Here is a 17,624-nt window from a genome sequence, read left to right on the forward strand (position 1 = left end):
ATCTTTTTTTTTTTTTTTTTTTTTCCCAACCCAGAGAATGACTGGCTTCACAAACAGCTGCAAAGTTGAAGGGAAGCCAAAAAAGCAGAAATTCACCTGAGAAACATCTGTCAAAAGCTAGAGGCCAAGTTTAGAAGACCACCAGGGAAAGAAAACTCACAGATCCAGACAAATCGCATAGCTTAATTTACTGTAGATTTTCTGCTGCTAAAGATCTGAGCTGAACATATCAAAATCAGAAGCATCAAACACCTGATTATCTATTCTCTTTATTTGAGGCAATGTTATGGTTGAGAGAGGATCTAAGGAATAAGGTCCAAATGAGCTGCGACCCCTGCCAGCCACCCACGACCCAAAGGTTAGTGACTGTACCTGCTTCAGCCACGTGCTCCCCTTACACAGGGCTAAGGGACTGAAGGAAGACCACAAGCACAACAAACTTCTTCAGCCCAAGCTTACACAGCCAAGTCCCGTGGGAAAATTAGAGTTCTGAATCATGTTTGCTGTCATTCGTTGTGAAAATAAACGGCAACTCAGAGTTTAATAAACACTAAACATTAAACAAACTGGGAAGTTTTGTAACTATTCAATGGTTGCAGAGCACTGTAGATAAAAAGCTTCTCCTCCAGATCAGCCCTAGAGCAGGGGGCTGTGCTGCCAAGCATCCATGCTTACAGCAGGACAGACGATGACGTACACGCTCCCAGGCAGGAATTTGAATGTAGTCCCTGCAGTACGAGCCCAATGTGTTGGGTTCACAGAGTCTTGGCTGGAGAATAATTTCAAAAGGAACTTGGAAACTCACAGGGTAACCAGATCCACTGGGGCTTCTCAAAAGGAACTGTGCTGGTTCTTGCTAAAACCAACAAATGCAGGCAGCAGTGACAGGCCTGAGTGCACAGATTCGGGTTCTGTAAAAGGATATCGACTCCAAATCACTTTGGCTCATTGGGTACAACGGTTCATGACTCAATTAGCTCTGTGTACTTGAATGAGCACTTATTTCACTCATGTTCTTCTGTAATTTATGCAATTCTGCAGGCATTTTTCTCCCACTGTGTTTGACAAAAGCTAGAGCCTTGCAAGCGTGTGAGTTACAGCACTTGTAATTTTTGTGCTTCTGATGTCCTGTAGCACACGACAGCATTTACAGAGGGGAACCCATTTACAGAGGGGAACCGCTGAGTACCTGTTTCCCCACCATTTCTGCAGGCCTCTTTTGGAGAGGCACAGTGCGGCCACCTGCTGCAGCTCGCTGATAAGACCTCTGCTTTTCAGCAGCATTAGTAGCATTCATACCTTTAACATCATTCATCAGTTTTGATTCCTTCTGAGCAGTTTGTGTCAATAAGTAAAATTTGGTTTAAAATATTTGGGAGACTATAAAAAGGATTTCTTTTCAACTCACCAGTTCAACACAGATTTCTTGCGGTTTCAGTATTGCTCTGTCAGGACAAGCACTGCCTCAAAGAGAGCAGTAAATAACTTTGTAATTGAACCACTGTAGCATTTATTTATTTATTTATTGCCAGTTCCCTTGCCTGCAAATCTTTCGGTACAGCACTGTGGCAGTTTTTCTTTTCCTTCAGGTATTCGACAAAGCCAACATTGCAGCTCTGCATTCCCAAAGAGAAGGAATTCTCTTTACCTCACCTCTGCACAATAACGATTTTCCCCAGGAGGGGCGCTATCACACAACCTTTATGCAGGTTACTTGTATCACAGGAGTTCCTAATTTTTTTTATTTTTTTATTTTTTTTCTCTAGAGGGTATCACTAACAAAAGCATTTGCAAGCAGCACTCTCAGCAGTATCACTGCTAAGACATTAACAGCATGTGGTTGAATGTGGCCCAGATTCCGCTTCAAAAATGTACCTGACTTCAGATGCATTGATCTGCTTTGTTATGCACGTGATACATACCACACAGAGAGGAACACAAGTACACATGGGCATTTATTATGTGGTAGGACAACAGGAGGGACCAGGCTGCCATCAGCAAGTCCAGGAGCTGCGCTGGACCATGCACACACCTGAACTGGGAACACTTGTTGCACAACCACAGTTCACAACCCAAGCTGTACATATCCATACCTACTTTTAAGGACTCTGTAGAAGATCTGCCAGAAATCTTGCACTCCTTGTACGACACCTTATCTCCCTGCAAGACTTTAGGTGAATGTAATCGTGTAAGAGCTTGTTTGGCTGACAGTGTACATCAGGGCACATGGCGGACATACAAGAAATACTGATTCACATTTCCTAGATATGCTGGCAAAAAGACAATTTCATCTTCCTGTAAGTGTCAGAAACACACTGTGGCAACAATCACAAAAGAACAACATGCACTGTAACACTAAGTTGTACCACAGACGTACAGTGCAATGACTGCATTTTTAACAACACCCTCTCAGAGTATGGCAAAGATTATGCCACACTCACAGCAAAATCCAGTGCTATGGATTTAGAAACAGAGCAAGCAAATGGCCTGCTCCCGTACATCTCATCAGAGGAAAGTGTGTTTTAACACCAGAGGGGGATGCTGCATTACAACCAGAATCATGCCAGAGGACAGTATGACAGAAATTAGCAGGGGGGCTTCCACTGTAGTGTGCAGTCAGTCCTACCTCTGTTTTAAACCCACTCCACCTTTAACCAGCAAGTTACCAATGTGATTGCAATGTAGTGTGCAAACAGATGCAGTACTGTACCTGCTAGGCCAGGTAAATGGCTTGGCATGAAGCGCAGCTAGTTTCTGATTAAAATGAGCCCATTATTTCCATTACAACCAGAGCTGATAATCTAATGGATGTTCCAAATAAAATGATTTCTTCTTTGCAGCTGCAGTGTTGAAACAGTCTGCAGTGTATGCAGAGTCTGCATATCACTAAGACAGGCATAAAGCAAAACCCACAAACCTTTGAGAATCAGCAAGTCAACATCTTATGGTTACTTTGCACTTCCTTGAAAGACAGCAATGGTTCTGAGAGGACAAAAAGCACAAAACATATTTGGTACTTTATATGACATTCTCAAAACAGCTCTTAAAAATTACTGGACCAATCCCCCAGTCAGTCCTGTGAGGCAGGTATTGTGGATACTGCTGGCATTAAACAGAAGGGAAGGGAAAGGAGAAAAGCAAAGACATTAAGATAGGAAATGAACAGAGAAGAATCCTGAGCTCAGTTTAAATATCTAGAGTGCTGAAAAATAGCATGTTTAGAGAGGAATTCACCTGAGCAGTGTTAGCTCCTTAGAGGTTAGGCATCTCTAGGCTGCCTGGTCATAATCAATAGGAGGCGCCTGCCTCTGCAGGACAAGGCGTGCTGCCCTACAGCACACACCCAGTATGCATCTATTACAGGATGGCAGGACAGAATGCAAGAAAGTAGAGCTGCCTAACATTTAGAGAGGTGAAATAAGTCCTAACAATCAAGTTACATGACTAGAGAGCCTACAAACCATATCTGAGCTGTTTTAACCTCTGTCCTTCTGTATAGTGAAATCGCTTGCACAACAGGTTGAAGACTTTTCATTCTAATTTCAATCAACTCCAAAAAATGAAAGCAGAGTACTGGCAAAATGGATTTCTATCTAAAAAAAAAAGATGAGGAAGTCCTAGTCATTTCCTCCTGCACTTGCTGTAGCACTTTGAGTGATGAAAGTACGTGTGGAGGCTGGTTGATGTGGGAACACAAAGCCCACGTGAACCACGTGCTCACGCTCATCGTGCATGCCAGCAGAAATGATGGGAGACAGCATTTCTAATTCGCTTTTAAATTAAGCCTGGTATGACTAAATTGCAGCAGTGGTACCTTAGAAATTTAGTAACTGCTTAATTTCCATAACATTAAGGTGTTCTTATTACTCCATTCCTAGATAATTGCAATTACTAAACTAAAAGATGAGCAAACTAAAAAAGGAAAAAAAGACACCTCCAAACCCTCCTCCCACACCTGGTGCCCTAAAACCTATCTCTAATTCATAGCAAACACCTTGAATGTCAAAAGGTAACATTCCATAAAGTGAATAGATCTTACTCTGAATTAAAATTCTGTGCAAGGAGGGAGTAATAACGAAAAGTATTATACTTACGGAAGTCAGGAACATACGTCAAGATGCACATAGCCCTGAGGATTAATGGATGACAGAGCTGCCAAAGCTACTAATTAGCTGACACAGAATGGGGGAAAAGAGTTGATGCATGAACAAAAGCAACATCTACAGAGACAGAGAACTGCCTTGAAAACTGCTGGTGAGGAGCTATATGGTGCAGATGGTCTTCTGCAGCCAATGAGACAATTTAAGGACAAGCAAGGTAAAAAATTGTTGTACTGAGGTGGTAACTTGCAGAGCTTTATGTAGATATAGAAGGCAAATTCACTCATACCATTTCTGTGGAAGGTCAAGATAGTTCTCCATTTCAATATGAGGAGTGCCTTGATTAGACTACAACAGGCAGTGGCTTCAGCAGTTCAAAAGGTGGCCCTGTTCAAACACCTCCTGCCAGTAAAGCAGTTCGCTTTTGAGAAAAATAACTGTGTCTCATCCCAGGCAAAGAGAACATGAAAAATTCCATTAGGTCAACACTCTATGTGATGTAAACTGAGGATAACATTTTACTCACTGTATTCAGCTATTTTCTTCCCACAGTCTCAACATCAGGTATGAAGTTAACTGGTTTCCTTGGGCTCTGGTGTCAAGTGGTGCAATCCAGGAACACCAGCTGACGACCTCTGCCACCAGAAGGCTTCAGATCTCAGCTGTGCCAAAATGAGATCCCAGCATTACTTCAGTCAGTACTTCTGACCAGGGGCAACCTGAGTTCCAAAGGGTATTCTGCTCATCTGGTGCTGTCATGATGTAACCTCTGCTCTGACATTCTCACTGCATGCGATAAATGGGTAAAAGTACCCTAGGAGAGGTTTATGCGGAAGCATAAAACCCTTCCTACTAAACCTATCAACAGCATCACAGTTTCAGAGTGCTATTCAGAAACACTTTAGAAGAGAAATCTTCCACCCTACAGACCTCATGCAAAGTGGAGAAAAGAGAAAACAGACTGACAGAGAAAGATGCTCGTACAGGACGGTACAAAATATCTTACTGCTTGTGCGGTGCAGATCTCCTCTGGCGATTTGCCACCACACAGCAACACACAAGAGGCTGCTTAACCAAGGGCAGCGGCAGCTGGTGCAGCGTCATGTCCCAGCTCTGCCTTCTGGGCTCACAGATGAGCACAGCCAGCATAGTAAGCAAAGGCCAAGGACGTGAAATTCAGAATGCCAAACCAAATGAATCCCAAGCCATCACTGTTGGAGAGCTCTTTATAAGCCTCTCGTGTTCCCCTACTTCCATCACTTGCTAAAAACAGGATCACTCTCTGAAGTTCAGTGCTGCATTAACAATAACTTCTTACATTCATATTAGCCTCTCAGCGCAGAGTGGGGAGGGAACGGAAAAAGAGCATTGGCCTTTCTGAAGGTGTGAACTTCTCCTTTACCAGACAAGCCTGAGCTTATTTAGACTACCTTCAAGCCTGCCTTCCAAACCTATTCAACTCTGAAAAAAAGAAACCAACACCAGTATGTCACACAAAAATCTATAGATAAAGCAGCTGGCAAACTACCTCAGCCTAGCAGATAATTCAAGATAAAAATAAGTATTATCCTCACACAATCACCCTTCAGGAAAAAAAGCAAGGCAGTTAGCTCAGATAGGGCATCACAACCAGAGAAAGCTTTAACAAGTGCCTAGGTAGGTTTAGTGATCTATTTTAATCCTACTGACTTCACTGAGATTTAAATGTTGGCTCATTTATACATGCTTAACTTTGAAAGTGCTTTGCTGGATAGGGACCAAAAGGAAACACATGCCTCTTACAGCTCGTCCGTAAGCAGCGGAATGTTTCACCCTTAACACCAACGATCAGAACAGTTAAAGCAGGTCCAAAAGGCAGCAATACATCGAGAAAATGTGTTTCCATCACCACTCCCTTTTGAAGTAGGGCTCAGACAATAAAGATCTTCCCCACAGACCCTACCTACTGTCGCAGGTCCTTCGTCAGACAACGTGCAGAGGTCTCCTCCCAACCTCTACAATCCCGTGACCTTCTCTTTACCACGTTCAAACACAGTTACATTTCAAGCATCTTAGGTATTGATCTCCAAAGGTTAATCGGTTCCTATTGTAGGTTGGCAAAGCCTGTACCATCAGGCCACGTACTAAACTTGGGACTACTCCACGTATTGGACAGCTCTGCAGTAGCAGGCAGCCCCCAGGAGGCCGGCAGGCTGTGACAGCACTGCGCGGGCGGCTGCCCACCGCCAGCTTTAAGCCGTGCCCCGAGACAGCTCCTCAGGGCCAGCACTGCCGCTCCCGGGAGCCCGTCCCGTGTCACCAAGGTCGGAGCACACCTGCAAACGAGCACGCAAATACAGCCAGTGAGTTCTCTGCCTTCTAGACAACTTTTAAGGTTTAAAAACGACTTTATCTACATTTCTCACGAAAATGGACAAAATACTGCTGAAACTAGTTGGGATGTCTCTGTGAGGTGATGGAAAAATATCACCTCGGTTTAGCCAGCAGGCAGGTTGAGATAGCAGAAGCTAGAAAGCATAGAAATATGCAAAAAAAAAAATCCTCTACCACTAAGTGCTTAGTTTGAGAAACCTGTACAGGACCAGGGTGCAGGTGCTCAACCTGAGTTGAAGCTCACAAATCAGATTTGCCCTTCTTGTTAAGAAAAAGAAACTTTTTCTACAAAATGCATTTTTAATGGAGTTTTGTTGACTTTCTTTTGTTGTTTTTAAATTGGAAGAAGTAGGACAATACAGCATCTACATATGCACAGATACATCTTGTGGACAACAGCTTATTTCAAGAATAAGAAATAAAGTAAGTTTTCATAGTAATTAGAAAATTGTGACAACGTATCGACTAAATATCACAGTACTGGAACATATCTCAAGCTATACTTTCAATTTATAAGTCAATTACACAGGATAATTAACACACAGGTACATCTCAATCCTCAATAAATAGGTCACTATTTAATACCCTCCAAAAAAGGCATCAGAAACTCAAGCTCATTTGCAGATTACCTCAAGCATGGTTGTCATTTTGGAAATAACTACATTAATTTCCGCATACATATATCCACTTTTCAGTGCAAATGAATTTGAAGATCAGCAGATCTAGTTAACAACGCTGTCAGTACTCCAAACAGAGACATGTTAGGAGCAAGCAGAGCCCTCCCTCAGCATCGAGCCAACACGCCAGAGGATCACACCAGAAGGGCACTGTTCTCAACTGAGGATTTAAGCTGGTTTGTCCATCACATCAATGAGAACAAAATTTTCAACTTTGTTTTGCTACCTACTTAATTTTTCTAAAGTAAAGTATTACTTCATGATGAGGGTCCTAATTAAAGCAATACTGCCTATCAGTGTTATCAAGGCAGGAGAGACTGCTGCCTGTATCTGAAACCTCTCTTTAACGATAATTACCTCAAACCCTCATATTTTCATGCTTTCAAAGTATGAAGTCTTTTAAAAACCTAAAAAAAACCCATCAAAACCTTTTAAAAAACAACAACAAAAAACTTTTAAAAACATCAATTTTCTCACAGTCTTCCCCAAATACACATAGGCAGGTAACATATTTCAAGGTATTCTAAAACAAAACATTAAAAAAAAAAAAAGTGTTGTTTTGATCAAACTATTCAACCTGAATAAGCAAAACAGTTCAGTAAGCAAATCTGTCCTTTCCTGGACACAGATCAAAAGAATCTGTGTTATCTAAAAAGATAACAGCTAGTCCAGACTAGTTCCATCTGTTCTTTTTGGTCAACGAAGTAATAAAGCACCATATGGAAGTAGCTCATTTGCCTTTTAGTACAGGATCACCTGCCTTCTGAAGGTGCCTATGCATCTGCACTGCTTAGGAAAATTATGGGCTTTAAAAGCTGAAGGCCCTGGAAGCCTAGCTTGCTTTTGGCATCTAGTCCATGGAGAAATTAACTCCACCTTTAAGCTCCAAAGCAAATGCACACACATAGAGACTGCAGGGAAATAGGCAACATCTCGGGCCCTGACTGGAAGCCAGTGGCTCTCACCTTCTGCAGACTGCATTTGAAGTAGCTTTGCATGTTTTATGTTTGTGTATGCTGGAGTCGTTAACTTGGGTTCTCATAGTTACTGGTTAGACTTTTCCTTTAACCTTTTTATTTGAAAGAATATGAGTTCATTTGGCCCAGAAAACATTTGAGTAGTTCTTTGGTTGTTTGTTCTTTTAAAATCACCACAAGAAAAACAACGGCTGATATCCAGAAGCACCATCCCTCTACTTCAGCCTGAAGAACCTCAAAGTTTTCACTCATCTTGCCCATTCACTTTCAGCCTTCAGCACATCTTACTGCAGGACTACCTATACAATACTTTGTTTACGATGAACAGGTACTTTTCTCCCTCGCATTTCCATTTAGTGTTCTTCCAGAACAGAAAAAGTCCACCTTTCCAGCGACTAGCTCAGTAAAAATCTTGTGTGTGATATGAGACAAAAATTATCCTGAGAACAATCCACCACAGTAAGAATCTGATTTTGCTCCCTCTGATTATTTGTAAGCTAGTACTCTCTCTCTCAAAGCGATGTTAGTTTATTAGCTCAGTTCCTCTTCCCATCCTCACCTTTTGCTTTCCTTGCACAGCTCAGTATCTGACAGTTTCTGCCAAACACTGGCAGAAACGTACATGCAAAATGCAGTAAATGCTGATTATTAGCTAGATCCAAAGGACAGGAATGTCAATGATTGATTCTAATACATACATGAGGAAAAGAAACTGGAGTCTTCAAGGAGACATTCTTAACGCTGCATATTAAAACACCACATCTTCACTTCTGTAAAAGCTCCCCCTTTGTTCAGTTCATTTACTTCAGGTGTCACCTTATATACTCAACGGCAAGTTGTTACAATGTATTAACACACAAAACTTTATTCTAATGCAGTATGTAAAAAGAAATCCTTGGATACTAGACAACTGAAAGGTGGAAGAGAGAAAAATATTACTTATCATTTGGGGGGGCTAATGGATTTTCTAAAATCACATTAAATCATAGAGAACATGGAAATTCATTTTCCTGCTTAAGTCTGTCAACATTTTTCCCACTAACAGCTAGGCATGGGTTGTTTCTTTTTTTTTTTTTTTTTTCCCCCGTACAGGATGAGCAGCTTCTCTCTAAAAAACAGAGTATTTATGAAGCATATATTTACAGCAAATCTTATAACTCCAGAAGGTACTGGAGGAGAAGCAGCTGGGAAGTTCCAAGGCTCTACTATCAAGAGAAACTCTGACATGATAACCAGGATTATATGTATTCTGCATCTGAAAGAGGAAGTTTCCTGCCAGAGATGCATGGTTGCCTGTGTTCATTAGTTGCCTGACAGCCAGATCATGGAATATGAAACTGAGTTTGTTTTTTTGTTTTTTTTTTTGCATGTATCAAGCTTCTAATAGTAGGACAAAAAACAAAAATCATGCCTTTTCATTCCTAAATCTATCAGTCCAGTTTTGTTTCCTTAGATCTGAGAAGTTTTCCCTGAGAGCAATATGAACCAACACACATCAAATCCTCATTCCCAATACCACCTCTAAACTCCCCAGTCCCTTTGGCTCAAAGTCCCCAAAATCCAGAAGATGGATAGGCAGTGTGGAAAGTCTCCTATCCAAAGAAGATACCTGGTCTATTCAGAAGACATCACAGCTACTGTTGCTTAGAGAACCTGAGGCTGTCAGAAAGGAGGAATTCCAGTTCAGCAGTATCATCTGTAGTCTCTACTGGCACATTACTTTTTTGTGCAGGGGATGAGTAATTCTGTACTTCATGTCTTGAAGCTAATATTCTTGAAGTCCCATTGCAAGAACACGCCTCCGGTTGTCTAATGCTGTCTGAGCAAGTATGGTTTCCGTGGTAAACGCCTGGGCAGGAATTTGGTTGGCAGTGACTAGGGAAGTAGTATTTAGTTGCCACTGGACTTGATTCTACTTGATTATGAAAAGGATTATTGGTCACACAACAGGTCTGGAGACAGTTATTTTTGAATCCATGATGGAGACCTAATTTAGCAATAAGGGGCTTTCCAACATTAACTTCCTTTCTTTCATCCATTGTATCTTCTATTCCTGGATATTCATAGTGCAAACAAACCGTGAAGATCAAGTGTTCCTACAAAACAGAACGGGGGGGGGGGGGGGAAATTATACTTCTTTAAATATGCCAAATAGGAAACATTTCAAGAAGCATAATCTACTAATGGAGGAGACCAATCTATTTTAGGAGCTAAAGCCACATATTAGTCAAGACTTAACCACATTAGCTACATGCATGCTGCTTGAAAGGTGGAGGTTCTCAACTGATGTGTTAATATTCTTAAGAACTCTATGGGACTGCAAAAAAGGAATCTACTCATCATAAAGCTTTTCCTGCAAACTCTGCTTCCATCCACGGAAACTATCAGATATATTCAGAGGCCTCTTACCCTAATATACTTTTCTTAGTCTTTTTAAGACTATTTTCCCCATTTTCCTCTTTGACCCACATGAAGGACACTAGCTGCTTCTATTACGCACATCATTCTCATAGTTCTTTGGACTAATTGCCATATTATGAAGTAGTCATACTTCATGCTAATTCAAGGTTCAGTTTCCCTCTACTGCTTCAAATTCCACTTAAAATTTAGGTAAACCAGATCAGATGTCCCTGCACATGACATGCAAACAGGATTTCTCAATGATAACCAGGATTATATGTATTCTGCATCTGAAATAGGAAGTTTCCTGCCAGAGATGCATGCTTGCCCGCCCTCATTAGTTGCCTGATGGCAACTAATCTGGATGCCCAAGATATGTTGCAGGCCAGAAAGTTTTATTTTCTGTTGTTGCAGGGAAACATGACAACAAAAAACCTCCCCTGTTGCCCACTCCCCCGAACATTTTAGAGAACAGAGTAAAATTAAACTTTGTCCCCTTTACTGGCTAAGGATACCTCAGAACTTTACCGAAGACCTCCTCATCTGCTTAATACTTGCTCACCTGATAGTCCTTATTTCTAGAAGCATTTTTATTACAACATCTGCCAAAAGCATTTAAGAAAAGATACCTAGCCATGTCCAGATGAGATGTTCATAACACAAAGATATAAAAGATAAACTTAATAGTGCCACAGTATGCTGAAGTGAGAACCTTTCAAAAACCTCATCCAAGAACACAACTTGGAATGGAAATACGTAACATTTTTATCTCCTTCTAATAACTGTAAGATGCAGCTCTGTTTCAGGTCACACTCTTACTGTACTACAAGGCATAGGAACATTTCCACAACGTGCGCAAGATGATGATCACAGAAATAATCATCTTGTCAAAGCTCAGTACAAGCCTAGAAAATACAAAGTGCCTTGCACAATGGCATCGGGATTGCATATGCATTGATTCTCTGGCTTTTATTTTACAGCTAAAGAACTAGTCACTAAGTGTTGCTGTTAGTCATTTTCCCTTCTAAGTAACTGGGATTTAAATCTGGTATGTTGCGTATGTCTCCAGAACCTGTTACCTACCATGCAAACAATACACAGCCAACTCAATAGAACTGCAAAGCAACACGATTAATCTATGCTATCTGAACAAACTTGTGAGGAACAATTTATATTAACCTTTAGTTTTTGCAGTGAACTTAGCCTGGTGTAGAGGCAGTGTTTGGGAAGGTCCTTTGATACTAAATAGCTTCCAGTTTCCTCGGGAGTTCCTTTATTGGCCTCTTTAGGATCCACATCCAGGTCCTATTGCAAGAAAGAAATGAGAACTCAACTGAAGATACAGAAGTTGTAGATCATAAAACAGTTAGGAGCATTTATTTTTATAAAGTCAGCATTTGCTTCTTCTTAAAAGGAAAGAAAACACCCATCCTGGATTACTTGCAAAAGCTGCTGAAACCACTATTAGTCACAGGCAGAAGAGGTTATTTGTTTAGGTTACCTTCTTCTGCTGACGATTCCTTTGAAATCTGCTGAAGTACAGTACCATAACAGCAATTTTGTGGGCTACACAGACACGTCTTTATGCACATTAACTGAAATAATTTCTTCACAAAGCATCAAAAGTGTCCTGTTTATTAAACATCAGAAAAGGTTTCCTGCACCTAAGGAACTTCCAGTTTTACTCTTATCCTTCACCTTACTGCACTGAGCTGAGTAACATCAATGGAACCAGAAAGATCACCCAGGTGTAAAGAAAACACTAAATTCTAAGAAACCTTGTACTGCAAGGTAGACATGCTGTAGGCCCAAAAAGGAGCTATTGACATTTAACTCATTTAATTAAATATGACTACCTAATATTATAATGACAATAAAAAGGCAACTTTGAAAAAGATGACCACATATGAAAATACATAAAAATGTGTCACTGTATATGTACAGAGACAGTCATGTAAGCACCTGGTTTCAATATTTTAGATTCACTTTATTACAAAAGGTGCAGTTTGACATGGACAGACCTGACAGTTTTCAACTTCAGTGGAGGAAGATCACACCGAGACACCTACGGGAAGCACTTACAAGTGCGAAGTCTGTAACGTAGGCTCTGCAAACTACTATTTCAGGTGGCTTCTTTACTATTCGCGTGTAGATTATCATGACATTGGAAAACTCGGCTGCAAACCCCAACTGAATCTGAACACCACATTTGAATTCGAGATACATACTTTCTGGAAGCTCTGCAAGTAAATAACACATCATTACATTCTAAATAAAAATATGTATTTTCTATTATTACTCTTTGGGAATATTAAAAACCTTTAGAAGATACAGACCTTTTCCTTGTGTACTCCCTCTACCTATCGCTTACATATCTTCTTTCCAATCTTCCAATTCCAAGGGTTCTTTCAAATCACCATGCAACTAGCAAGGCAACATCTAATGCTACTAATATAGAGAATACTGACCCGAGAATATGTTTACGTATCTGTAATTGAATCAGTAAGGTTAATACAGTATCCTATATTCAAGAGACACAGAGATAGCTTTATAATAAACTTTGAATGTGACAGCACAATAAATTTCAGGTTCACAACACAAACATTTCTAACATCTGAACACATTAATGAAAATCAAGATACGAACTTGAATTTCTTCGATTTCTATTCAGAATTATGGCTTATGGACTAGAGATTATAAAGGATGTACATCCTCTTATTTTTGAGGGAACTATTTTAGTTCAAGTGATGTAACATCCTAATATGACATTCCCACCATTCAAGTAGTATCACCTAAAGGTAGATCACACCATACCATGAGCTTTAGCCCACTGTAGGTTCCGTGCCATAGACTCTGCAGAAGATATGGTTTGTTGAATGGGATCAGTTAATGCCCTTTTCTCAGACAAACTGCTGCGGATCTCCAAAGCTTGCTTGCCTTTGGTAAGGTGACACTTGCCCATATCTAAAAACAAGATGCATAGTTTCTCTCAAGATCATTGCTGCTGAAATTCTAAATAAATTGACTATACCACTGCTACATTGCATAGCTGCTATGGTTATGACAGTATGAACACTTTGATACCAACTTGTAGTTTCAGAAGTACTCCTTTCAGTTATTTATTCATAAGATGTTGTGGATTAACCCTGGTAGATGGCTAAGCACCACACAACTGCTTGCTTACTCCCTCACCCACTTGCAGTGGGACAAAGGGAGAAGGAAAGGAAGCATAAAAGCAAGAAAGCTTGAGATAAAAATTAAAACATGTTTAATAAGGGAAGGAGAAGTGGAAAGAGGAAAAAAAAAAAAAAGAAGCGATACAAAGGCACTCAATCACCACCACCACCCCTGCGTAGACCAATGCCCAGCCAGTTCCCAAGCAAAAGATAGCTAACTTTCCTAAACCTCTTCCTCTCTCTTATTGCTGAGCGTGACTGTATATGGTATGGAATATCTCTTTGGTCAGCTCAGGTCATCTGCCTGGTTGTGTCCCCTCCCCACCTCTTGCGCACCCCCAAACCTATTCACTGTGGGGCAGAGTCAGGAACAGAGAAGGCCTTGATGCTGTGCAAGCACTGTTCATCATTTACGTACAGCACTTTTAATGTGAACAATCCTCTGGAACATTTCCAAGTATCACCAGTGTACCACTGTACTCACTAACACCCAGTATCTGGTAATGCTCATATCAGTTGTCTCATTGCCTGACACGATTTTTCCTCATGCTACCAAACGCACACACACAAGCTGACTGAAACAACCAGTGCAGACACACTTCTTTTGAACAGCTGAAACTCTCAAGCAGTGGGAGCACTATGTGCTGCGTTTGTATTTTGTTTAGTGCAGTCCTCAGATCTTTTAGAGGCTGCCAGTTCTATGTCTTAACACAGGACTTATCTGCCTTCTATATTATCTCCCTCCTCACTCTCCTGTTTACTTGTTGGGAGAAGGACTTCCACTCCAAATTCCAACAGAAGCTGCCATCATGCTCTCCCCTGTGAAATCAGTCTTTGCACTCTGAGTTCAAGCATGAGATAACGTCACACATCATGATATCTACAGCATGGGACATTAACCTGACAGTATAGACTAAGCAGCAAGAGACAACATCTGGAGAAGCACAGGGAAAATGGGTGCAGGCAAAGCTAAAGCAGTGTAACATTCACCATGAGAAGAATGACAGTTAAGCAAAGAAGTTTTTAGTAAGACAGGCTGAGAAGACAGCTAGCGTAGTAAGCTGCAATTCACCTTCTGCAACCTCATCAAGCAGTACAGTAATCTTCTTGTCTTCTAACAGACGCTCCTTCAAGAACTTCATGAAAATTCCATTGGCCAGCCCTGACTGCTGAATCTCAAAAGCTTCTGCTCCCTGACACCTACAAGAGATAACCAGTGACAAGGGGAAAAAAACAAAAACAAAACAAAACAAAAAAAACACAACACACTGCAACAGCTGTGTGACTAAGATCAACATGAAGACAAAAGGAGTAACATTTGGGAATGGGAGAAAGAAGCCCTTATACAGCAGGTTTAAGGTCAACCTGCTCTTCATTTGCAAGCAACTAATCTGGGGAAGATTTCACTTACAACCAAGCCATAGACCAGAGGCAATATCAGCTGTTTATGTGAGAGGCTTGAATCACTCATGGAAGACTTCACTAAAGCTCTTGACTATTTCTGTTCAATAGGTATTGCACATGACTTGAAAACTAATAGCGAGAGGTTATACAGATATCTGCAAAGTAACCTCTTCAAGCAATTTCATTTGCAGGTGTAACTATGTATTATACCTAGATGAATCAAAAAAGCAGGGACAGTCTATATGCCACTCTTCCAAAAACTGATTAATTTATCTAATATATACGTATACATTTTTTAATATAAATTTAACTTGCATTTGCAGAGGAGACATAACTGCAGAGGGTACAGCAGGTAGGTTAAAGTTAATCAGTCCCTCAACAGTACTTGACTTCCTGTACAAGTACACAGAATGGTAAGTACCATTAGGAACACACAAGACATAACTCCCACTTCCCCATCAGCACAAAGATTATGGGTTTGAGGGTAAAATTTGCTTTTTCATTCTGTGTGCTTTTAAAATCTCTAATAAGTAGTATTCAGATAAATGTAGCATTCCTACAAGTAGCCATTAAAAATAATCAGAAATATTGTCCAGCAGTTTCTGATTTGCTGAACGCGGTTCTCTCACTGGCATTCCCTTATACCTGAATGGGAACATTAAATACCAGGAATATATATATGGATATCCGTGATCAGTAGACCACGGAATCATTCAAAGAATGAAGTCAAAAAGCTAGTCTGAGGATACAGATGCCAATACAAGTTATCAGTCCCTTAACACAGTTGGTATTTTCTGTAAAAGATTAGCTACAAAATCCCAGTAATATCTTCTGGCTTCAAAATATCCGTAGCACAGCAGGAGAAGCTTCCTTACGTGGCATATCCAAAAACAATGTTGGCTGTAACCTTCAGAGCATCTAAGATAAGTATAGTATCATCATATTCATTTCTGCAATAAACAAAAGAATTAAAAGAATATTTTGAGAACTAATAATAGTAACCAACTCCATAGTTGTTCAAAATATCAAACCAGCATAGTTTAGAAACATTATTTTCTCCCACAGTTTTAGAGTCAATCCTCCTAGCTCCTAGCTAGTCAATCCTTCTAGACAAAAATCAGCACCATCAACACTCTTCATGAGGACAATTCAAAGAGACAGTCAAATATCACATGTTAACTAGATGAGGGAATGATGTATTAACCAATACATCGTTAGTTTGCCTAAAATCTCTGCAAAAATGTCTTATAACCAGCCACTTTAGGTTATAACAAAAACTATATTAATTCTGTCTTTCAAAACATGATGGTGTCTGCACAGTTAACATGAAGCTTATGTAGCTAATTGCACAGCAGATTGTGAACCTGAATTGGGTCACTGGCATTTCATTAGCAGTGAAGTTTAAAGACTCCACGAACATTAAAGCACTAGCAATTTTCCATTATGAAAAATTCCATAGAGACCAGTTTTCAGAGGTGCTGACTGAAAAGCTAATTTCAAGTGTAAGTTTAATAGGACATAGTATTCTCTGAACATGTAAAGAAAACAGCACTTCATTTAAAAAAATTTGATGAACCAGTTGATTTTTAATTTCTAAATAAAGATACAACATCCCCAGCATAAAAGCAGTCCACCAAATTCATGCCTCTTAAGAGTTCTAAAATAACTACTTCACTTGAGCCCTTCTGTCAAATTAACATGCCTTTGATCATATGGATTCTCCTTCCTTCCTGTAATGATAAAGATGGTTAACGATGCAACGGGAAAAGGGTTATTCTTCTTCTTTAAGATGCCTAATTTCACTTTTATCTAGTAACACTGATGCTTTATAATTTTTAAACAACAACCAAAAAAAGGGAAGAAATAGATGTCATTCAAATCAAGAGGCAAGCATCTGCACATAGAAATGGAAAGTCTAGTCCCCAGCTTCATATATCCATCCAAGGCCAAAGACAAAATAAGCCTATGAATAAATTCTATTGACTTTAAAAAGGCTCAGGTGCAGGCTGTAGATTTTCAGAACCAGGAACGTTCAAGAACAGTGTACACTCAGCCCAGATTAAAGATTTCTCCTAAGCTTAAAGTCCAGCTTTCCCTCAAGATCCTTTGCTATTTTCCCAAAGCAACTGTTCAATTTCATTCATTCATTTTAAAAGTAGGCTGCATTTTAATCTCTTACTGCAGTGAATAAACTGAATTCACAGCTGGTTCCTGAAACGACTATCATTATACTCTCTCCCCCTCTATCACGAACCAGAAACACCCCTCAAACATTTAACAACACTTCTCACTATTCATGAACTATTAGATTAGATTATACCTTTTCCGACACATATCCAACAGGAATACGTTGAGCCCCGTCTCTTTTTCCTGCATTAATTTGAGGATGTTTTGTACACACAGACAGTTTGCAGATCGGTAGGGATTTGGAGCATCAATAGGAACCATGAAACTGTTTCCATAGTTTTCGTAGCCATGGCCAGCATAGTACAACAAACCTGAGAGATCAAACAGATT

The 17,624-nt window shown here is 40.2% G+C and overlaps 1 protein-coding gene across 1 annotated transcript in view; it reads right to left on the reverse strand.

The window, feature by feature from the left end:
* Positions 1 to 6,753: 6,753 nt before the first annotated feature.
* The window catches only part of MALT1 (MALT1 paracaspase), a 30,708-nt gene continuing 19,837 nt past the window's right edge, over positions 6,754 to 17,624 (reverse strand). The window contains exons 10-16 of the mRNA XM_040539981.1: positions 17,428 to 17,605; positions 15,983 to 16,057; positions 14,776 to 14,903; positions 13,342 to 13,491; positions 12,610 to 12,767; positions 11,707 to 11,832; positions 6,754 to 10,223 (exon numbers count right to left, since the gene is read on the reverse strand). Coding sequence (XP_040395915.1) covers positions 9,762 to 10,223; positions 11,707 to 11,832; positions 12,610 to 12,767; positions 13,342 to 13,491; positions 14,776 to 14,903; positions 15,983 to 16,057; positions 17,428 to 17,605 — 1,277 coding nt within the window. The 3' untranslated portion in view covers positions 6,754 to 9,761. The remainder of the gene's footprint in view (positions 10,224 to 11,706; positions 11,833 to 12,609; positions 12,768 to 13,341; positions 13,492 to 14,775; positions 14,904 to 15,982; positions 16,058 to 17,427; positions 17,606 to 17,624) is intronic.

Source organism: Cygnus olor, chromosome Z (assembly GCF_009769625.2).
Source record: "Cygnus olor isolate bCygOlo1 chromosome Z, bCygOlo1.pri.v2, whole genome shotgun sequence".
NCBI classification, from domain to species: domain Eukaryota; kingdom Metazoa; phylum Chordata; class Aves; order Anseriformes; family Anatidae; genus Cygnus; species Cygnus olor.